At 37.0% G+C, this 24,151-nt stretch overlaps 1 protein-coding gene across 1 annotated transcript; it reads right to left on the bottom strand.

Moving 5' to 3' along the window:
- Positions 1 to 18,901: 18,901 nt before the first annotated feature.
- LOC123864210 lies at positions 18,902 to 21,981 on the bottom strand. The gene is made up of 2 exons (XM_045904486.1): positions 21,542 to 21,981; positions 18,902 to 19,653 (listed from the first exon to the last, which is right to left on the bottom strand). Exons 1-2 carry the CDS (start codon positions 21,753 to 21,755, stop codon positions 19,367 to 19,369), a joined length of 501 nt encoding a protein of 166 aa, XP_045760442.1. The 5' UTR covers positions 21,756 to 21,981; the 3' UTR covers positions 18,902 to 19,366.
- Positions 21,982 to 24,151: the final 2,170 nt, after the last annotated feature.

Raw genomic sequence — 24,151 nt, 5'->3', positions numbered from 1 at the left:
GGTTATTATTTGACTACCTAAACATAATACAATGCCAATAACCTACCTTAACTTGCTTGTAGTTTTAGTGATTTAGTATTTTTCAAACCCGCAATGAATAGCGTGAAAAACTCGGGTCAATGCCCCACCTACAACGCGGCATTGACTACGAGTGGCCTATTACGAAAAGTTCGTTGACCTTTAGCGTCAGTCAGATGTTTAATTTGCAATATTATGTGAACATTTTTAAAACTACAGGTTTTTTTATGGTACTTTATCAGTGTGCCTAGTGGGAGATTTTTAACCTATTCGATCGCGTAAAAGTTAACTGCGTTTTGTATGGAATTGAAACAGCGCCATCTAGTGACAAGAAGATGGCGCTGTTTCAATTCCATACAAAACGCAGTTAACTTTTACGCGATCGAATAGGTTAAAAATCTCCCACTAGGCACACAGTTATCATCAGTACTATAACCTGTCTTCGTTTTTGCCTTTGTTCCTTCCTCACCGTTCTACAAATCTTAACATGCAGGAGAAGCAAACGACAAACAAGCAATACTCACCAGTCACCACCACCACACAAATATCCCATATCTGGTATTGTGTAGTGGGGGTGCGTATTACTTACTTGGTCGCTTGCTTCTCCTGCATGTTTAGTAGTAGCAAGGCGAGCGGTACATCGCGTATGCTACACGTTGTACCCACAGAACAAATAATATAAATCTGTGGTTGTACCATACGAATTGGTTTGCTTTTTCTTTGTGTATTGTGGACTGCCCCAAGTAACGCCTTTCTAAGTTCTAACCAGGTAAGTTTGAATTTGTTTGAATAAACACCAGATGTGATCACCGTCTGAAATAAGACAGCAATATCATTCAAGTTGAGAATTTAAAAGAAAATTTTCCAATTGGCTCTTATTTGTTTAGGACGACTGCACAACGCTGATAAGAAAGCAAACTCATTCTAGAATAGCGCTGGGTTTATTTTTCAAGTAAGCACTCGTGCTGAGCATCATTTTGATCCCTTCGTTTATTTGTAACAATTTCACAGAATTTCATTTTTATGCTCGGGAGTTTTGGTTCGGCCTCTCTGCATATTTATCCTTGTATATTTTTTTATTGTATCTGTTTTTTTACGCTACTGTTTTACTGGCTGGGATTTCGAGATCAACTATAGAGTTTTTTGATGCAACCCCGGTAGTTGCAGCTTTTTAGAAATTGTGTTATAGTTCACCTAGCATATAAAATTTCACGATATAAGTTAACACGCTTTTAAAAAACCTAAGCTAAAGAAATAAAATACTTAATGGTTTTGAGTCACAATCGGAATGCAATTTTAAAGTACATACCTACCTACTACTTATTTTTAGAAAACATAATATACCTACCTATGTACAAGTTTTATTATCTCATAAAGGGCACAATGCCATATAAACCACTAATATTTATGTATGATTTATGTCTGATTTTGATGAGACTTTCATAGTAAGGTAGAGGACTAGGTAAGTATATACTCAGGCTCTACCTAAAACCACGCAGACGAAGCCGCGGGCAAGAGCTAGTTTTTGACGTGACAACGTCTTATAATTCGATAGAGCCGGCTGCACGCACGAAAAAACATGACTCATGCGGCGTTACCTCGCTCTAAGGCGTTCCATGTAAGGCTTGAAGTGCAAGCGAGAGCTCGGAACGAGCGACAAAGAAGCACAATCGGCCTTTGTTGTCACGTTCAACTATCGTCAGTAAACCGACTTTACAGACAACCAATTTTTTTAGAAGATCCTGATCATCTTTGATTTGGTAATTTAATTTACAAGAACACGAAACAAACAACGCCGATATTTGGGCAAAACGACGCGGTAAGCTAAATGGGAACGTTATGCAAATGTACCGCTAATGTTATTGCGAGGCAGAGCGCTAACCAAAGCCGTTCGCCGCTTCAGCGTCGAGCTTTAAACTAATAAACGACATTAATAAAATTGTTTATTTTGCTTTAGAGTAGTGCATTATGAGGTCCCTCTTCTTATTAGGTCTTTTTACTAGATAATATCCGCGACTTCGTCAGCACGTGATTTAAATTAGTTTTTAGATTGGCTTAGGAGGATAGACCGTGGAAAGGCAAGAGAGAAATACAAGGTACAATATTAATATGGATTCCATTCCTAGAGATAGCCCTTGAAAACGATCTCACCGGGTAATTATAATTAGTGACGATAACATAATTTAAGATGGAAGCTAGTTGACGTAGAAGAAAGAGGTGTAGGTAAGTATGATAAGGGGGTTAATTAAATAGGGGTTGAAAGTCTGCGTTAGGGGATAAAAGTCCGTCATTTATCATGTTACGTCTATTAATTTGGAGTTCTGGTTAAAAACAGTTCAAACATCTGGGGTTTTATATTTTATAATAACGTTAAACCTCACTAAGAAAGCATTCAGACAAATTGCTATAGGATCTTTTAAACCTAACTCACGCTAACGATAAGTCGCGGACTCTCGCGAAAAACTAGTTTTTCATGTAATATAATATGTGTCTCAATTCTAGAAGTTAAAGTCTTATCAGAAAGTTATTTGAAGAAAGTTTTCTCACACGTCCATCTCAACTCAATTTAGCCAAATCCGCAAAAAGATACTGTGGAATCCCCTGAAACTTTGGTATTTGCTTAGTAGCAAAATCGGGACCTGAATTTGTAAGAAGTATTCACATTTCACTGTAGCGGAAGAGTTCGTTTGTGTACCGATTTTGATTCTTACTACAATGAGTCAGGGGTTATTTTGAAACGAAAGTGACATGTTTGATTGGGATCTGACACAAGTACGAGTAAACATTGCCAAACTTGTGTTTCTCATTTATTGGCCTCTGGAAATGGAATTGTGGATTTAATTAGGTATTTTGTAGAGTGTCAACGCCTGTGATAAATTGATTATTTATTTATTGTCCCGCAAGGATGATTACGATTTTGTCAATTGGAAAGAACATTGTGTAAATTTTTATGATTGAAGAATTTCTTTAACCTCTCAGTGAACGCTGCTAACAAGATTACATAGATAAAATCAAAGCCTAAAATAGATACTAATGTAAGTTATTGCAAACCTTCAATCTGAAACAGTTTTCAGAAAATAAGAAAAATCAGGAAGCTTTTTTAATTGCAAGATAGGCTTGCGCTTGACGACAGGACCATCAATGATAAGGTCTATGTTGGTGTTAGAAGATGCCTATTGCCTATGCCTTGAATGTACTCAGGTACTTAATGTGAAAAGGTCTATAATATTGTATTACAATTCAAACATCAATGTTTCGCAAACAAGAGCCTTATTGGAACCCCGTGGGAATATTTAGATTGTCTGACTATACATATTTGATTTCAATTTGTTGAATTTCGACTCCTACATCAATTCCTCCCTTTTGTTTTATTTGACCTACTCATTTTGTTTATTTGTAAGTTTCCTTATTTACTGTATAACATACATATTTGTATGTAAGAAAATGTTCAGCATAAAATATTCCTGATTGCTCAATTAAAGAATAACTTAATAAACTGATTTTCGTATTTAAAAGGAAGATTCCCCTAAATGTATTCTTTCACATGGGAGGTAGATACTTACTAGTAGGACGTGGCACTCTGTTTATTGTCTCAGACATAAAAGAGACCATCCCAACCATCACAGATTAGTCAACATTAGTATGTCAAAACGAAATTCTCACTAGAGAATTTTCTTACAAGTTACCCATCGAACATGTAAATACCATGAGGCAAGATTCCTTTCAATTATTCTTCTTCGCAAATCAGAACATTTTTGAAATCGTCTGAAAATATATACCTATTCTGTTTGAACTGTTCATATTTGATTTTAATAATACATAATATATAGTATTTACATACTGTTTGAACTACTTATACATATTTGATTTCAATTAGTTTTACTCCCATGTTGTACAGACCGTATTTCTCTATTTCTATTTAACTTAGATTGTGTATCTAGTTGCTCTTGAAGGATTGAGTTTTGCGGCATACACTATTGTAAGTAGGTGTACTTACTCGTACTTGTAAGTTATAACAGCCTGCAATACGAATGCAATGTTCGCTGTACTTTGGAAAAGCTCAGGAATTATTTACAACCTTGTTCCTCCTTCACCGTTGTGAACAGCAATACCCATAAACTATTAAATTTTAAGGAGGTCTGGCAGGGGGTTGCCACTATACTAAGTATCTGGCAATGCATGACGTGATTTCTAATACTATTAGGTACGAAGAAAAAAAAATTGACCTTATACTTTGACACATTTTTTTACACCTTTATTATCTGTTATCTCCCAAAGCCACCATGATTCTTCACTTCACAGACGCTGATCGTTCCTTCCTGTGTTGGGGACAATACTATATGTACGGGGATAATAATAGAGAAATTTTCAGCTTTTATAAAATAACGAAGGTCTGGCACGCGCTGGCTCTTGGTCCATAAGCCTATTTTGCATTAAAAGAAAATCACATGTCGATGACGTGAATCCTAGTTTATTTGCATAGTCAGTCTTCAAGAGCGTTTTTTTGCACTTTTTAACTGCAAAAGTGTGTCTTTGTATTGAAAATCTCTTTCAATCAATTCATTTGTTTGTAATAGAAGTTATTAATATTAGACATAACTCATATTTATAGTTTTTGAAACAATAAATATTAGGATCCGAAGGTGAATAATCAGTTAGGTACACCCAAAGAATGATACTACTCTTTAACGAGGGGGTACGCCCCAATAGAACACAGTGGTCATAACCTTGGACTTCTAAGCTAGCGTCCTAACTTCGTTAGATTTAGGTCTAGTAGTACAATTATTACAAGTAAAACCTCTCGAGAAGCTAATTACGAAATATCCAATTCTATTTTTAAAGGACAAAGGAAAAGTAACTTTGCATTTTTTAATTCCCACAAAGACTCTCCAGCACTAAAGCGATGAGAATGATAAATGAAATTATATAACGCGATTCCATTTTGTGAATACTTGCAATTATATTATAACCTGAGTCATCTCCATTAGGTGAAGTGAAATTGAATTGCGAAATATCGCCATTGACAACGAAAATAATAGCGTTTGACGAGATTTGATCATTCATTCCTATCAGGCTCATGATTTTATTAGAGATAATTTTATTAATGAATTTTCACAGGCAGATTGAGTACTGATCTCTACTTAAACAAGTAAGATGGATTTGCCAACCTATTTTGAATCTAACTTGATTTTCGCCATCGCTGATAGCAGAACTGAGGGTCATGTAAGCGTAAATTACTAGTGTACTAAATTATCTATAATAGGTATACCTATATTATTGACGAGTCTTCTGTTAATATCGTATCAACACGAAGACCATTTGACGGTCGAAGAAGACGAAGACAGTTTAAGGTTAGTTCGGTGGGACACTTCAAAAGCACACCCCTTCCAGCATATACTTGTATAATACCAATTGAAGAGCAATAGAAAATTACGTGCCCTTAGTCACAGACGGAAAAGATCGAGTGTTTAAACCCAAAGATATTTTTTAAAGTTAATAATAACCCAGTAAAAAATATGAAATGCGAAGTGAAAATGCTAAGTCAAAAAATTAAAAGTTTTGCGGCGTTTATTTCAATGGACCGCTTAACTTTGTTCAACCTCGTGGAAGTAATGCTCTTAATATTGCAAAAAGATGTGAGCCTGTTTGAATTTTTTTTATTCCAATGCCAACTTCCAATCGATTTTTCCGGATATTTTACGAGTCACTGATTGAAGAACAACGTGCAGCTAACCGAACTAGAAGAACCGAAGACTAAAATTTTTATCCTGAATTTTTCTTTTTCTTTCAAATAACTAGGTTTGGTTAAACCTAGGTTTACAATATTCTTTAGGTACTATTTATTTTAGTTTAGTAGAGAGGATAGAATTATTTGGAAAATATTTAAGTAGGTACCTACCAGTTTGAAGGACTCTTTTGCTTTTCTCGTTTTAACTATATTCAATCAAGAATACTGTTAGGACTAGAACGATGTTCCTTTGATATGGTAAAATTAAACTAGTCTAGATTAACTTTTCATTTCAATAATAATGAAAAGTAATTTAACTCAAGTTACGAGTACCTTACAACAACCAATTCGTGGAGAATTAGTTGATTGCTTTCTGAATAAAATAAGGAACTAAAAGCTTTGTAAAGAAAATAAGAAACTTGTAAACGCGCTTAATGCAAATCCATCCCATAGATTTAAAAGAAGACAAACGACAAATTGCCTTTAGCTTGTTTAAGGCGTATGCAGCTTAGTTTGCAGAGTTTGTTTCTTATTTTGAGTTCCACTTCTCTTCCTTATATGTTTATTTGTTTCGACAGATTTGTTATCAAGTTTGTTTTGAGGTGTTAATGTTAAGTAAGATAAGTAAATATTTTGTCTTCTCATATCGCTTTGTTTCGTTGCATTTAACCAAGTTTTGCAGCAAGTAGTTTTAAGGCGTTACTGTTATTAATGAACGTTTGCACACTGTTACATACATATAAATATTTCCATGACGTATACATCACTGCCCATATTATTATGAATGAGAAAATGAGTTTTTTTTTAAATTTGTTTGTCCCTCAGGTCAAACGGAGCAACGAATCGATGTGATTTTTGGCATGGAGATAGTTAAAGACCTAGAGAGTGAATATAGCACTTTGTTTACTAACAAGCACTCAAGAACAGAAGCAGCATGGCTCTAGTTGTTAAAAATAAATCAGAAAATCTTATATACTTACATTTTTTTTTGTAATCTGTCATTTGTGTTTTGTGGTGCAATAAAGTATATTCATACAAAAGTGCTAATGGTCGTGATCCATGAATTTCGACACTTCTTTCATAGTAGCAAACATAAATTAATAATTACGCAGGGGTAGATAACGCATCTTACGCATACCTATCTCATAAGTAGTAAAAATGATTAAAACTTAGTGACCAAGCCCATAAAAATGATGCACTGACCACTCTTCTCGCCGTTTGGCTGCCAACCAAAATTTCAGAGGCAACTGTCTTAGTGGGGTTGGTTTATCATTAATTACTTGAGAGGACGTCTCGACAGCGCCCGCTTCCCACAGTTTAAATGAAAGATAAAATCTTGAAATAACAACACGTAACTGAATTAAATGACCGGCGCGCGGCGATTTCTCTGTCCTGCGTCTTGTTTCAATTTATTGTTTGTATTTATTTGATTGCTTAAACCATTGAACTAAATGAGATTTCAAACAAAAATCGTGGTCTCTGAAGCTTTTAGAATTAGTATGAGTGACATCAAGTTTTAAATAAAAAGAAATTACAGGCGAAAAATTGTTGTTCAGAATTACTCGCCTTGTACCCATTTACCTACCTACTTATATTAGACAATATCAACGAATATCATTGAGTTGAACAACTTTATAAGTAGGTACCAATGGCAGGTTAACGGTAGCTTATTTCGCTTTTAGGTACGGACTATATCTTTAATCTGTGTTTTACGGTCTTAAACTCTACCATAACATAGATACTAAGTTTTAATCACTTACTATAAGTTATACTCTATAATAACCCATCCCATCTAATATAAACCCATCCCGGGTTTGGCTTGGTCAAACAAACTTCTCCATCGGAGGTTAGAAGAAGTTACTTTCCAGCTCCGAACTTTTAAAACCTATTTCTCTATTGCTCTTCTTCTCTATTCCATCAATCCACTTGCCTGCAGGTCTTCATTTCATCAAGTCATGAGCCACCACTGCACCTGAATGACTTTCGCACCGGTAAAAATCGCAAACTAATAAAGAGAAAAACTAAGAAAAAATATAAATTGACATCATGTATGAAAATCTCCAAAGGTTATTGTCAGTGGAAGATACTTCGAAAGAATAGAATATTATCTCCAAACACGTAAAAGTTGTGACAAGCGATTTTATTCCAAGTCTCGCCTCATGAATGTTCGCCGCCCTTCTTTCTCGATCCTCAAAGAATAACATTGACACAGAATGTCTTATCGCGACGTTCCTTGGATAAAATAAAATCAGTTATGGGAATTGATGCAGTAGGTTTCTCTTTGAAACGTGCATTATTATATGATGTTGCTAGTGCTAGGACAAGTTTTATAAATAATACATAGATTTCCTTTAAAGTCGGAATATTTAGGTACATCGATAGAAAGTTCCACTAAGTAGAACGTAAGTCATTCAATATTATTTAAAAGTAGGTACTTACCTAGGTATTGTGTTGTAGCAAAGCGTAGCATAGTGCTACAACGATGACATAAAATGTTTATTAACTAAATATGAGTACATAGGATGTTTAAAATAATATCATAACTAAGTATGAGCGACCATCATATTTTACTACAAAGTATGTTGTAAATATTCGTTTTATTGTAATTCGTATTTCTATACGCGGTTAAGTTTGACCCTCCACATAGATTAGTACTTTGACTTCCAGTTTCTACATAGCAAATACCATTTCAAACTAATGTCTACTACTAAAAGATATTTTCCATATCCTACCATAAGAAGAACATTTACCTACAGAGTTTTAAATTAATTTAGGAACCATTTTATCTGAACACGTGTACAATAGAATAATAATTTGTCATTCCATTTCACTTCGATAGAATGGAGGCAGATAAACGAAAGAATAGCTTCTGAAGATTAATGTTTTATTAATCGTGTCACGTGGGCGACGGAATGTAAAAATAACTCTTTTTACGGCAATCACTTTTAAAAAGCTTGAATTTTATGGGCTAAGCTTTAAGATTTCGAGTTTTTATCTAATTAATATCTTTGTATTAAAAATGGTACTTAATTTATTATTTTACTTCGAAGTCTTTTTAAGCTTCAAGTGGATTAAGTTGTAGGTAACCTTGCTAGAAAGGTTACAGCATCACTCACTGCAAAATAGATCCTGAGTTGATATTACTGGCCCAGCATACTATGTTAGCGCGCGGTGCGGGACGAGATTTTAGCCACAGCGAGTCTAAGGGCGGCTGGGCGACTATGTTATGTTTCACTATTCATTCAATAAACCTAATATGATCGTAGTCCAAAACACAACAAAATGGCGACAAAGTTGAGCAACTCTTCGTCGATGCGAGTCGCGATGCCAGTCCAGCTGCTGGCGCCTCTTCTCTTTTTAATTTTTTTTATTCAGATACAAGTTAGCCCTTGACTGCAATCTCGTCTGGTGGTAAGTGATGATGCAGTCTAAGATGGAAGTGGGCTAACCTAGTAGCTGTTCTCTCGCAGTTAGTGCAGTCACATTTATTTTGAGTTTAAGGAACGTCATCTGAGTTAACAGATGAAGTCCAGGTTCCCATACAGGATGCCCCTTGCATAGTGTCGATTGATAAATCACTTATTTTTACAGCTGAAGTGGCTGATTTTTAGCTGCATAAGCTTCCGTGAGATATTACGGAGCGATACATGCGTTCGAACGAAAGCCTGTCGTAGCACTCGTAGTTGCTGAGATCCTCGGCATATAGGATTTATTAGTACTATGTAATATGTGCACTTAGCCTTAAAATACCTGGTTTCTTGACTGACTGTGCCGTGGTTCTTTGATTCTGAGAGCCAAGCCACAGATAAGATATCAGTTAGCTAACTCCTATCTTTAGGTAAAATAATATGTGCAGAAAAATGTTCCTGTATTCACTTACCACTTTAGTATTGCTAACGAAACAAGATAGGATTGTTACATTTATTGTAGAGGTAGAAGAGACGTGTAAAATTGTGTGTAGAGCTCCCTGTGGCAGCCTTTGTCCCCAGTACCGTGCGACCGAGACCACGTTCACACGACATCTTTTCAGTAGATAGGTACATTCCGTACGAAATTATTATCGGGAAGATAAATATGCAAGCATTTACGCCAGAGCAATACAGTGCAATACTGAGATATGCTATAAGGCTCGTGCTTAAGTAATTTCAAATGTTGCACAGAATAATACAGCGTAACAGAATCGTGAACTATGGTACCTGCTGTTTTATGCTAACACTACAGCACGTTGTCTTGACATAAAATAGACTGCCATATGCTAGACGGCGGCATTCAGGTTTGGCTACTGTTATTAGTTATAATCTCTCTTCTGTTATCTATAATATTATCTACATGCAAACATTCTTATAACTCAGTATAAATTAGGTAAGTACTGGGCTCTGGTCACAAACACATAGGCGGTAAATCCTAAAGGCTTCGTTTTCACGCGCGATGGAAATTTGTGCAATACAGCGCATAATAGAACAACTTGTAATACAAGAATGAATGAATCAAAGCATTTACATTGCGCAGCTTGCGTAGGAGCTGTGTTGCGGTAGTTACGCGCCGTTGCTGTGGCACTGTGTAGTGTGACAACTTTGTGAAGTTCCTTTTAACAGATCCTACACGCTTATGCGCGCCTTAAGTGTGATGCTGATGACCTACTGTGCAGTTGTCGTCGCTCATCTATCAATAGTCGCTTTAAATATTTTGATCCTTGTGGATCGGGTCGAATATTTGTCGTGCAAACGAGGCCTGCCTAGATTCTTTTTGTTCAAAGCTACCATTGTATTTGTTCGATACACGGAAATTGGTGTTATAAATGTTCCATTCGCTTTTGTTTTATTTCCTCCAAATATTTGTGTCTTTGTTGTCTTTTGAGAGTCGACACCGAGAGCTTGGGATTAAGATTTGTCGACTATGAAACATTATAAAAAAACTGTTAAACAAAAACCTGAACGTGCACTGCCGGCATTTTGATACTGGCATACTGGCATAATGACATACTGGTCTATTCGATTCATTTATCTAATGTGCTCCTTGGTGACGGGGCGGATTTACTCGTTTTAGCACAAATTGATGATTAGGTTTTAGGTGGGATTTAAGAGAGTAGAACTTCAGGTTTTTTGATATATTGAACCAAAGTAAATGAACCGACCTATACCTAATAACTTAATCCATACTAATATTATAAACGTGAGTGTGTTTGCTTGTCTGTCTGTCGGCTAGCTTTTGCATCCCAGAAATGGGCCTAGTTAATTTTTATTTCGGGAAATCAATGAGTACTCACGGGATATTTTAAAAACCTAAACCCACGCGGGTGAATTTGCGGGCGTCATCTAGTTAATTTTAAATCGATTACCTAAGCACTTATATTTCGGGAAAATTATTAAAGACTGGTATGCTGAAGGTGTTAAATGTTCCATCGATAAGGTAGGTACTCAAATATCTACAAAAACTACCATTTCCCTCATAAAATCTAATATGTAGTTTAGAGCCCTTAACAATATTACGAATGTATTTATTCATGGCACGATTTCTATTATAGTAATACCGAAAGCATATTTGCAAAGCCAAATCTATTCGAAAAACTTTTACGAAAAATAGAGCTTTTGGGTTAGCGTTTGTGTACCTACCTATACATAATAGGTATGTAGGCTTTAGACAAATTGAAAATTGCTTTCAATCGGTAGGCAGACCGCCTATAGCTTCCATCTACTCAAAGGCCTTAGAATAGGGTTAGACACGAATAGGGTTCAGAAAAACGTAATGAATAGATTTATTCTATGATTTTTTAATTTTTGTTTTTTAGCCCGTGACTTACCCATTTTTATTTTTTATACGGTTTATATTATAAATAGAAAACGGGCTGTGATGTAAGTAAAGGAATCTTCGGTGCGTTGATGATAAAATATAATTAATAAACAATAGTTTAATAATATTAAACGACACGAGTTCCTTCGTAAAATTTAGTTTTAATTTTTCTCACAACATAAATAAACAATGATAACAAAACAGTCTTGACGTATATAATATTGAGTGATGATTTTTTCTTTTTCTTTTTTTAAACATTTATTTTTAAATAAGTATGTGTGTAACCTACATCACTCCCCTCCAGAGGCCGTGTCTACGGACGATAATAATCTGGAAATCGTACTCGTCTGCCGGAACGCGTGATTCGCAATCCGGCTTGTTGCTGGGGAACATCTGGAGGTTTAGGTTGGGGAGGATTAGGTAGCTTGGGAAATGGAGCATTGTCGGACAATATGTAGGCTGGCTTAAGTCGGTCAATTGATACAGTCACGTCTCGGCCCTTAACTTTTAATCTAAAGGTTTTAGCGCCTCTCTTTAAAACCTCGTATGGCCCTGTATAAGCTGGCTGCAAGGCACCATGTAGCGTGTCTTCCCTGAGGAATACGTGGCTGCAGGTGCTTAGCTCTTTAAATACGAAGGTTTTAGGTTTAGAGTGGTGTTGAGTTGGTACTGGTTGTAACTTCTCGGCAAAGGATCTCAAGCGAGCTGAGAAGTCGGTGATGTCGGTGGTGTAGCTTGCGATATTTTGGCCAAAAAATTCGCCTGGTAAGCGAAGTGGTTCACCGTACACCAGCTCGGCTGATGAGGCATTAAGGTCCTCTTTGATTGCGCTTCTTATGCCAAGAAGTACAAGTGGTAGAGACTCGGTCCAATTCTCGTCGGCGTGACAAGTTATAGCTGCTTTCAGCTGTCGATGAAAGCGCTCGACTAAACCGTTGCACTGAGGGTGGTAAGCGGTTGTGCTGCGATGCTGAAATCCAATGGATTTGGCCAACTGCTGGAAAAGTGCCGATTGAAACTGCATTCCCCGATCCGTTATGACATCCACTGGACTTCCGTAGCGCGACACCCAACAGGAAATAAAGGCTTTGGCAACCGTCTCAGCGGTTATATCGGTGATTGGGACAGCTTCCGGCCATCGCGTGAAGCGATCGACGGCTGTCAAGCAATACCGAAAACCGTTTGAATATGGTAGTGGGCCGACCAGGTCTATGTGGACATGTTTGAATCGTGCTGAAGGTAAAGGAAGCGTACCCAAAGGTGACGACACGTGTCGGCTTACTTTAGTGCGCTGACAGTCTAAACATGCCTTAGCCCATTCACGGCAGTTTTTGCGCATGAGAGGCCAAGCAAATCGTTGTGCAACGAGCTTAGCTGTAGCGTTAGGACCAGGATGGCTAAGGGAGTGGAGGCAGTTGAAAATTTGCCTACGACAGTTCTCGGGGACGAAAGGTCTGGGAGTCGGGGTACTGACGTCGCAGTACAATTCGGTACGACTGCCAGGGATTATCATTTTGGTGAGGCGAAGAGATGTTTCACCTTTAAGGTAGTTTACAAGCTCGGAGTCTGTGGTTTGAGACTTGGCAAGGACTTCTAGATCGACTGGTATTTGTAGTTCGTATATGCGGGAAAGAGTGTCGGCCACGACATTGTCTTTGCCTGCGATATGTTGGATGTCCGTCGTGAACTGTGAGATGAAGTCCAAGTGTCTATACTGCCGTGGCGAACAGTTACTTTTCCGCTCATGGAAAGCATAACATAGTGGTTTGTGGTCAGTATAGACAGTGAAGTGGTTGGCCTCTAGCATGTGGCTAAAGTACTTAATTCCTTCGTATATTGCAAGGAGCTCACGGTCGTATGGCGAGTATTTAACCTGCGATGGGCTCAACTTACGCGAGAAGAATGCTAGGGGCTGCCAAGCTCCATCCACGTATTGTTGTAGAGCTGCTGCGATGGCTCTGTCTGAAGCGTCCGTGACGAGACCTAGTTTAGCATCGGGATGAGGATGCGCCAGTAGGGCTGCATTGCACAGACTTTTCTTGCAGTCCTCGAAAGCTTGCAGTGATCTTCCTTCTATAACGACCGGATGGGAAGCTTTTACAGATCCGGTTAGCAGAGCGTTCAGAGGGGCCTGGATTTGGGCAGCGTTGGGCAAAAATCGTCTGTAAAAATTTATCATGCCCAAGAATCGCCTCAGCTCTCTGACGGTTTTGGGAGCAGGGATATCTGCAATGGCCTTGACTTTGCTATCTAAGGGTTTCGTACCTTTTTCAGTAATTTGGTAACCCAGGAATGTTACTTCAGGTGCGCCAAAGACGCATTTGGCCGTGTTCACAAGTACGCCGTATTCTTGCATACGTGTGAAGAGTTGGCGCAAATGTTCTTCGTGCTGTTCCTGAGTCCTGGAAAATACCAAAAAGTCATCGAGGTATGTGTAGCAAAAGTCAAATCCACGTGTCAGCTCATCCACGAATCTCTGAAAAGTCTGCCCTGCGTTCCGCAATCCGAACGTCATAAAAGGAAATTCGTATAATCCGAAGGGAGTTGTAATGGCAGTCTTCGGAATGTCTTCCTTAGCAACAGGGATTTGGTTGTAAGCCTTGACCAAATCTATAACTGAAAAGTACTTACAACCAGTTAAGCTGTGGGAAAAGTCATGTATGTGACGTATTGGGTATTTGTCTGGTATCGTCCTTGCGTTGAGTAACCTGTAATCACCACAAGGACGCCAGCCATTATCTTTTTTGGTCGCAAGGTGGAGAGGTGATGACCACGGACTGTCGGAAGGACGAGCGGTGCCATTAGCCAGCATCGCGTCAAACTCCTGTCTGGCGATTTTCAATTTATCTGGAGCCAGCCTTCGGGGTGAACACGACACTGGAGGTCCTGGTGTAGTGCGGATATGGTGTTGTGTGGTGTGTTTCACTATACCTGGTGTACCGGCGGGGCGAGTGATATCTGGGAATTCAGATAAAATGTTGTGATATCTGCTGTTGCCGCCGGTCGGAACCTTCACACTTGTTACAAGCATATCAGAAGTAGATATATTCTTACAGTTAGCCAATGTAGCCGTAGTTGTTATAGAAGTGAGATTATCTATTAAACGCTTGTTGCGACAATCTACTACAAGGTTGTAATAATTTAGAAAATCTACGCCTATTATTGCTTTTGTAACATCTGCTACAACGAAACGCCACAAAAAAGTCCTACGAAGTCCGAAATCTAAAGCTAAATTCACAAAACCGTAAGTAGCTATCACAGAACCGTTAGCTGCACTCAAAGTATATTCAGTCCGTGTACGACGGTCACGTAGCGCTGATCGGGGGAAAACACACAGATCGCTACCGGTGTCGATCAGAAATTGCGTCTTCGATGAGGAATTCCGCGTGCCTTGGGATGTGCGAGAACGTGATCTGCTATTCCTCTGCGTCGCCATTTGTTGAACCTGCTTCCGTAGCTCAGCTATTCCCTTAGTGAGGTCACTGATGAGTGAGCTAGGGACTCGTACTCCAACTTTAAAAACATTGTTGTGATTTGTCGACTCGTTCTCCTTACTATCGCCGGGCGGCGATGCTGCCGACGTGCCTCGTACGTCCTTACTCATGTTCGTATATAGAGGTCACCAGTAAAGGAATCCTCCGGTGCGTTGATGATAAAATATAATTAATAAACAATAGTTTAATAATATTAAACGACACGAGTTCCTTCGTAAAATTTAGTTTTAATTTTTCTCACAACATAAATAAACAATGATAACAAAACAGTCTTGACGTATATAATATTGAGTGATGATTTTTTCTTTTTCTTTTTTTAAACATTTATTTTTAAATAAGTATGTGTGTAACCTACATAAGTATTTATGATTGAACATGTACAGTATATCATACCTACCCCTAATTTAATACAGCTATTCAAATTATTATGGATAATGCTAAGCAAGTCATGACAGCAACATTTCACGGTTTTGTACTCCTTTGACCAAAACTACTTTGCTAAATACGTTTCAACTCAGAACCAATTTACGTGTTCCAGCTACTGAAAGTTACGATGTTCGTCCATCTGAGAAATTTACTGGGAAAGGGAAAATTGCTTTAAAATACAAAGGTCAAAGTTCACAATTACCCTTGATGCTAGAATAGAAAGAAGATGCAAAAAGAATCATAAAACTATTAGGTACGTTCGGGTAGTTTCATTAGATGAGGGGGAAAACTACTCGAGCGCAATGTATCCACACTTCAGAACAAAAGCAAAATCAACGGTTTTAATTTTTTGGTTCGATGTGACGCTTCTATTCCTATTTTTATTTTAGGATATCGTAGTAAAACAAGGATTTTTTATAGTTTCCAGTCCAGTCCGTAGGTTCGTCTGTCTGGACGTCACAGCTATTTAAAAAATAAACTAACAAAACTTAACAGCTGTAAGACTGAAAATAATACAGCCATATTAACCTGTTATAGCTACACAGAGAAATAATTTAGGGTTACCTCCTGAACATAATGGTTTTTTTGGATTTTCAAATTCTTCAATCAAATGATTGTTAAAATCGGCAATTATTATTAATATTTCACAATTTAGAAATTACAATCATTAACATTAGATTAGTTTCTATATTTTATCTTTCGTCATTTCGAGCACTATTAACACAAGTGTAAATTAAAAATTTGAACACCCCCGACAAGTAAAGGTTACATTAAATAGAAAAGAGCTGAGAACACTCTCGATCAAGCCACCTTTGAAACAAACAAAAAAAAACTAAATTAAAACTGGTTGATTAGTTTAGGAGCTACGATGCCACAGACAGATACACAGATACACACGTCAAACTTATATGTGTTATAACACCCCTCTTTTTGGGTCGGGGGTTAAAAAGCATATTGGTGACGCGACCTTGAAGTTTTTACCCATCTCAAAATTGCTCAACGCATCTAAAGAAGTTTTCATTTAAAAAAAAGTCCATCGATTATCGCGTCCACTATCGTGCACCAGTGCGTTTTCCGTGGACACACATTACCTGTACTCGTAGGTACCAATTGTTTTATATAATAGGACCTTAGATCATTGTAGGTTCTGAATAGCGAACGTCTTTAATATTAATCTTCTACGAATTGATATTCAACACGCTTGTGCGAACACGCTAGTTATCCATCCATTGTTAATATCGTTAATGTATTCTTGACTTGAATGAATATTAATTATTCTCTGTTTCTTCACTTTATCTTAATATAGTACACTCGAAGCTTTTTAGCTTTATTTACATAGTATAGCCTCGTCAGAATTGATTTTTAAGTTCTGACGCTGAAGTATAATTATTATCTATTCTCTAGAAGTAGCTTTGCTGCAAATTATTTCAAATTCCTTAGCAACTCTCGCGTTTACTTAAACACTTCGTTACCCGGCGACGCATATTTAATTACATTTTCTTGAACTTAATAAGTAGTAGTTATTTTTCCTTTTGTTTTGTTGGTTTCAAATTAATTTAGCAAAACACCCTTGATTTATCAGGGTAGGTATCAGAATTAACATTCAGAGATAAAAAGTCTGCAAAGTATTTCTCAGTTAATTATTATCAGAAGAATTAGGTAATGTACTTCCCAAGCAGAGTGTCATCAAGTACGTAATAGAGTGTTAGCCTTAAGTTAGTAGAGATAAAAAGGGATAAATCAAGTAAGTATATAAATAAGTTTCATACTTGAGCCAAGTCGTAATTTTTACGTGCCGATTATGTTCAGCGAAGCTCAGAACATTAACTGTGTTAGTGTACCCTAAGTAAGGTAGCCAACCCTCTCATAGCTTTAGGATTATCCCTGGCTTTTAGATATAACGTTCCTCTAACAATGTTGCTTTATTTAAAATAACACGACTGAACTACTTATTTTGTTATTTTACCCTTTTCATTCAGAGGAGACCCGTGCTCAGTAGTGGGCCGGCGATGGGTTGTGATGATGATGACCTATTGTATTGCTGAAACTGCATTTTGGATTTATATCCTAACCATTTAAAATTAACGTTTATCCTATACGCTTACATTTTATCCCATAACCCTTAACTTCAGATAAATAATATGAGGTGTTAATCATAATCACCATCTTTGCCAGTCTACTACTGAGGACGGAACGGAAGAAGGGCCACAACGCTGGCCAAGTGCCGATTAGCAGACATCACCTTTGGGAAAATTATAGAGAACTCATTAAAGTTTTTCACGATGTTTTTCTTCACCGTTAAAGCAAGTAATATATAATTGCTTAAAACGCACGTAACTCCGAAAAGCATAGGTTTAGATTGAAACCTGGATCCCTCGTATGAAAGACCGACGTCTTACCTACCAGCTGTACTACAAGCTGTCACCACTACTTCATTTTCCATCTCAGTTTTGGCATCGTGTCAATAAAAATATGTCCAAAATCGTTACCTAACTTCTAAGAAGCTCTTAACTAAGGTACTTGGAGACGTTTCTGTATTCATCCGTTTCCCACATAATAAATAGGTCATTTTATGGATCAAGTAAGTATTAACGGATATTGGCTTTCTTGTTTCCCGGATATTTTTCTCGGGGTATTGGCAACACTAACCCTCGCTCTACATAACCGCAACATTCTGAGCAGAGTGCCTGAATAAGTGGGTCGTAATTAAATTCCTACATGATAAACAAGTTTCTTGACTAAGACTTGGTCACTGTTCTAGACTGTCTAAGGAACCGTTTGTAGAAGTTTAACAAGCATGAATAGATAAGAAGTTACTTGTTACTTCTTACCGTGTAAAATGTTATTTATAATAAGCTTTCTTGCCCTGGCTAAGCAGGATGTAAATGTAATAATTATATGAAATAAATCTTTGTATAATGTTCTTAAGTGCGGCTACATTACGTTAATGGCCATGCCCAACAACGTCATAATTATCGCGATAATCAACGGGTTAAACTAAGTGACCACACTTGAACGGTTAATGTCTTATGCCAATTGAATTGGGGTTAAAATCGTTTAACATTAAACGGCATTGTGAATGCCGTTGCAGGTTGATCGTGGCTACATCTACGTTTTACGGGGAACGCCGTTGAACATCGCGTTGTTGACCGGGACATTAATGATTGTGAAACCATGTTAAAATTCAATAAGAAGTTAAAATTACAAAAAAAAAAAAAAAAAACAAATTTGTAAAAGTTATAAGTACATGCAAACAAACTTAATAGACTTCTTTTCTATATAATATTATGGACTAATAATAATGCTAGTATTTACGGATAACAGTCTATTTTATTAAGCTCCTTTGAGGTTTGATTATTTAACCTATAGCATCCCAAATACTGAGCGAATCATAGTAGGTAGGTACTCGTATTATTTGAAGCATTTGCATAGAAAACGATGGAAGGCGGTTCGGCGAGGGCTGTGATTGCACTCCAAGTTTATTAGTTTTCGCTGAAAGTTCACTGTGAAATCAATGATTACGGTTCAACTATGCATACACAAATTTTACGCTTAGGATCGAAATCGTATGTTGATTGTTCTCAGAGCTCAGGCCAAATACAATCAGTGCGTTTAAACGCATCTTTTTTCATCGATAACGGACAGCAAAACTATATAGCACCTACCATCTTTCTCATGTGGCAAAACCTTCTTTTGAAACGATTTGATTTTTAGGTTTTTTATATAATTCTTCGGGTTTCTCCTGTTTACTTTATTCATTATGTGCACACGCTTGACCACAATCACGCCTTTTGGGTACTGGTGATGTGGCCTAAGATGGGACCAGTTAGCTTAGAAGGTGTCTATTCACCCCACACCCTTGATTTAAGGATACCCGGATTGTAATTGCTTGAATTAGAATTAATTTCTTTTAATAAATGTTTCCAGTGACTTTCTTTTTCCTTCTAGGTTTACGCGTAGTTGTAAGCTGCTGAACGCCTTGGCCACCATATTCCATGTTGTTTTTCCAAGGGAAGGCTAAGTTGTCAATCCCGTGATCTTTCAAGTCACGTATGTCGTACTGGTTCCATACAAAACAGCATACATTATGTCTGTTCTTGCAGCCGGGGATTTCCGTAAGCTGTCTGTATCCAGGGCACAGTTTGTAACTGATACATATACCACCGCGACGCCAGCACTGCGTAGTGAGCATGGATCCTGGAGATAAGAATAAATCACAGTAAGAAAGCTAGTAGATACTAATGACAATTGGTAAGTTTGTGCTAAGGATAATCAAGTTCTTTTAAGCGGATTTCGGCCTCAGCAATCAATTTCAACAGACACTTTTTATTTTATTTTATTCAGATACACGTTAGCCCTTGAATGCAATCTCACCTGGTGGTAAGTGGTGATGCAGTCTAAGATGGAAGTAGGCTAACCTGGAACTGGTATGGCAGTTTTCATTAAACCTAAGTATATCTACTCCTTTGATTAACCAACTACGCAACAAATGTGTGTGCAAATACTGTTGCATTATTTCCGCACTCACACATCCGATATGGGATGGTACTCCAAATACTCCAACTTTCTAACTTCAGTCTGCTACTAAGAATCCCTTGTCAGAAAAACCCAATATTTTTTATTCCCCGAAACGGGACTCGTACCCGGGGTCTCATGATCCGTGCCGAATAAACCACTAGATAAACAGGGCAGTACAAACTGATGATAAAGGTATGTGGATAAATACATCGATGGGTAAATATGAAAGAAAGTATTGTTTTCAACACAACTTGGTCGGGAAAACTGGCATGTTTTGCCGGCAAATTAATTACATTCATACATCGCGACGAAATCTGACGCGTATCAATCAATTATTATTATAGGGGTCTAGCTAGGGTCTGGCAAAATGTGGCAATTTGCAGTGAAATATGTACAATGCGGACGGATATGAGAGCTTCTAAAATATTAATGTCTTCCCATATATCGTATTCGTTGCTGTAACTCAGAATGCGTACAATTTGATTTCCATTTATGATTAGGTACGTGAAATATTAATGACAAAAGATCATGACGCATTGTAAAACAGTTATTGATATTTTTTAATGTGGACATTGTCTGGCAATAATAATCTACATATTATGTACTTAATAAGATGATGCCCGCGACTATATATTCGCATGGATTCAGGGTTACAAAGAATCTCGTGGGTTTGGTTTTGCCGAGTTATAAAGTAGTTTATATTTATTTTATACAGAAACAGCTTGCATCCTGCAAGCTGTTTCTGTATAAAATAAATGATGCCCGCGATTTTTTCGGAATGAATTTAGGTTTTTTAAAAATCTCGTTGGAATTCCTTGACTATCCGGGATAAAAGTAGCCTATGTCCTTCTTCGGGATACGAGCTATGTCTGTACGTAAAATCGGTTTTGCCGTGAAAACAGACAAACAGATACACTTTCGCACTTATCATATTAGTATGAACTATTGGCGTCACTCAGAAAAGCAGGTATTATTTAATTATTTTTATGGAATTATTGGAATGTCCTCTCATTTACCAACACAAAAAACACAAGTTTAATGTGTAAGGTTATCCGAGAGTTTTAATCTAAACAAACTAATGCCAAAATAAATAATTTAATTAGAGCGTGATTGCTATCACAACATCTAATTATTCAGTTCACAATCCAAATACCGAAAATATGCGATATCGCTCCGAATCTCAGAAGGAGACTGAACTAAAACCTTCAAAACACCCGTATTTATGCAAGTTCAATCTTGTCGGCCTCCTAGTAACAGATTGTATGACATCGAATGAGCGAAATATCGATTTTATCAAACTACCTGCATTAGATAAATTAATAATTTTATATTATTTTTGACAACTCAAATCAATTTTTAAAAATAACCTTACAGAACGTACCGTTATAAATGTAGATAAATTATATTCATATGAACAAAAATTGGAAATGAAATATGCACGTAAATAATACATACGCAAACTAACTTCATAAAGCAAATTATTCGTGTGTAGAAGTGGTATCAATAAGAAAACGTTTGTAAAATCACTTAGACTGCAGAAATTGATTAGAGTCTAAAAGGAACTTACGTCGAGATGGTGCAAGCGAAGCAAGAGCGCTGTGGTAGGCGAAAAGCTGAGCTCGAAGATCCTCATACTCCTCGTCCACTGGGAGATCTAGGTTAGCGTCATTTCTCAAAGAAGATATTAATCCCGCCCCGAAGTCGCTAACGCTAGCGGAATTTTCATCTTTCGCAAAAGATACGTACAATACACAAAAAAATATTAAAAGTAGAATATGCATTACAGGTTACAAAATTGCAGTGTGACTCGTAGCAAAAATAATTTCATATCAATTTTTATGTCCAGCTCGTTTACCAGAGGGTTTTATTGAAAATGCATAAATTCCAATGATAAGCAAGCTACGCGAGAGAATTCGATATTGGAAGCCGGATCGTGTATTGACAACTTTGCGTTTATTTAAATGGCTAGAATATCTGCAATGTTTATTTTGAGATAATACTTTGTAGAGTGATAGAGCTGTAATAAATAATTGATAAAATTTCACAATAATTTTATAGGTTTATATTGTTTAACTTACTTACTCGCAGATCCGTCCGATTTCGGTTGGGTGGAATTTTATGTACCTAATGCTGTTTCGTCTGGATAAAATTACTTTCTAATAATGAAAGAATTATTATACAAAAATATTAATAATTGAAATCGGTGCTGTAGTTTCAGCTTTATCGATTACAAACAAACCAACAAATCTTTCTTATTTATGATACATATATTACAAGGATACATAAAACAATCTATTTTTCCTACGTTATCACAAATATTAGTTTACATGACATGAATTTGTAGCCCATGATTAGGGTCGCTTTGAATGGTTTCCAACGATACGCCTGAACCTTGTGAATTATTGAACCAGTGATATCAATCGGCTCGTATGTATGCCACGCGGACGTCATAGCCTTTTTAAAAGCACTCCAATATTCAAATAGATACATGAGGTTTTTGCGCAGTGAATACATTTGAAGAACTATCAATCTATCACTAACATGCTACATTGCTACATGCATGTTAACAATGTTGTTTTTAACGTCAGTACCAATTTACTTTCACTGACATCTGATATGATAATGCAGAAAGAGACCAACGGTGTTATAAGTGTAATTATTGCAATTAACCGATGTAAAACAAGGACCATACAATTAAAATGGATTAAAAATGCTTGCTTAACTTATATTTATCATTGATACCATTAAATTATTAAGCTTACATAAAAGATAATCCGAATAAAGGTAGCCTGATGGAGGCTGAGGTTGCACAACGTATTAACCTCTGGTCACGGTAATATTATCTATTATACATACCATTACCGTGCTCTGGTAATATTAAAGTTAAACTTGAACAAGTGCCCATTTGTGGCCCCAGTATAGCCTGTCGCAAAAGGGTTTTGGGATTTATTCAACAATGACGTGGCTGGGTCGTTGAGTTTTCACTATGCATAAAACACATCCCTAAGCGTTAAACTTTTGAGAGTTGATCGTTGGATATAGGGATTATATTGTTATTCTATTTTATGATTGGCGTGAATTTAACCTCATTATTTCTACTGTCTTATGTTACAGATACGGATCCCAAGGAGCTAGAATAACACCTCGCACCGAATAGTGCAGCTTGTACATATACTTCATAGTAGTGGACAGACGACATCAAACGAGTCGCAGAGAGCTACTGGATAAGTCCCTAAAAGAGACCTACGAGTATGTTCAGCAGCGGACATTCATAGTCAACGATGATAATAATTTCTATTGACGATGATAATATTATCTACATTATTAACCACCGACCCAAAAAGAGAGGTGTTATAAGTTTGACGTGTGTATCTGTGTATCTGTCTGTGGCATCGTAGCTCCTGAACTAATGAACCGATTTTAATTTAGTTTTTTTTTGTTTGAAAAGTTGCTTGATCGAAAGTATCCTTAGCTATAATCCAAGAAAATCGGTTCGTCCGTTTGAAAGTTATCAGCTCTTTTCTAGTTACTGTAACCTTCACTTGTCGGGGGTGTTATAAATTTACACTTGTGTTTAGGCGAAAGACCTAAAAAATAATGTCATATCAGGCCAGTAATTAGTACAGTCTGTCAAAGAAAATTATTGTTGATAAGTGGGATATTATTTTTTAATCAATGTAAAAAGGAAGTGATTTGAGCAAGCACGGTTTCTGATGCGAATTATAGTCGTAGATAAAACTGTGCTTCATTTAATGCTTTAAAGGGACTATGAGTGGGTGATTCCGATTCCCAAGTCCAATAACACATGAAAACACATAAATCGAATGGAAACTCGTCACTTAGTAAGTAGTTTTATATTATGACGTTAAAATGATCTTACTCAGCAGAAACAAGAAAGCTTATTTATTGCTTTAGCAAGACCGCTCCTAATTGTGCCGAGCCAATTCTGACAGGCGATTGTGTCTCGAAGATAAATTATATAGCAGTCGCTACGATGGAACAATGAGAGTCCGGGAAATCAACATGGCGATAAATTGAGCTCTAGAAATATGGATCCTTTAATTCCTTGGCCATTGAAGATCACAGAGTAGGTATTATAACCACACCCCCTGACACTTCATACAAGTGAACAGATTTAATTATCTGTTAATGATAAGAACAGTGCTATACGTAAATT

Source organism: Maniola jurtina, chromosome 4 (assembly GCF_905333055.1).
Source record: "Maniola jurtina chromosome 4, ilManJurt1.1, whole genome shotgun sequence".
Classification (NCBI taxonomy): domain Eukaryota; kingdom Metazoa; phylum Arthropoda; class Insecta; order Lepidoptera; family Nymphalidae; genus Maniola; species Maniola jurtina.
The sequence above is the reverse complement of the archived record's forward strand: the minus strand, read 5'-3'. Positions and strand labels throughout refer to the sequence as shown.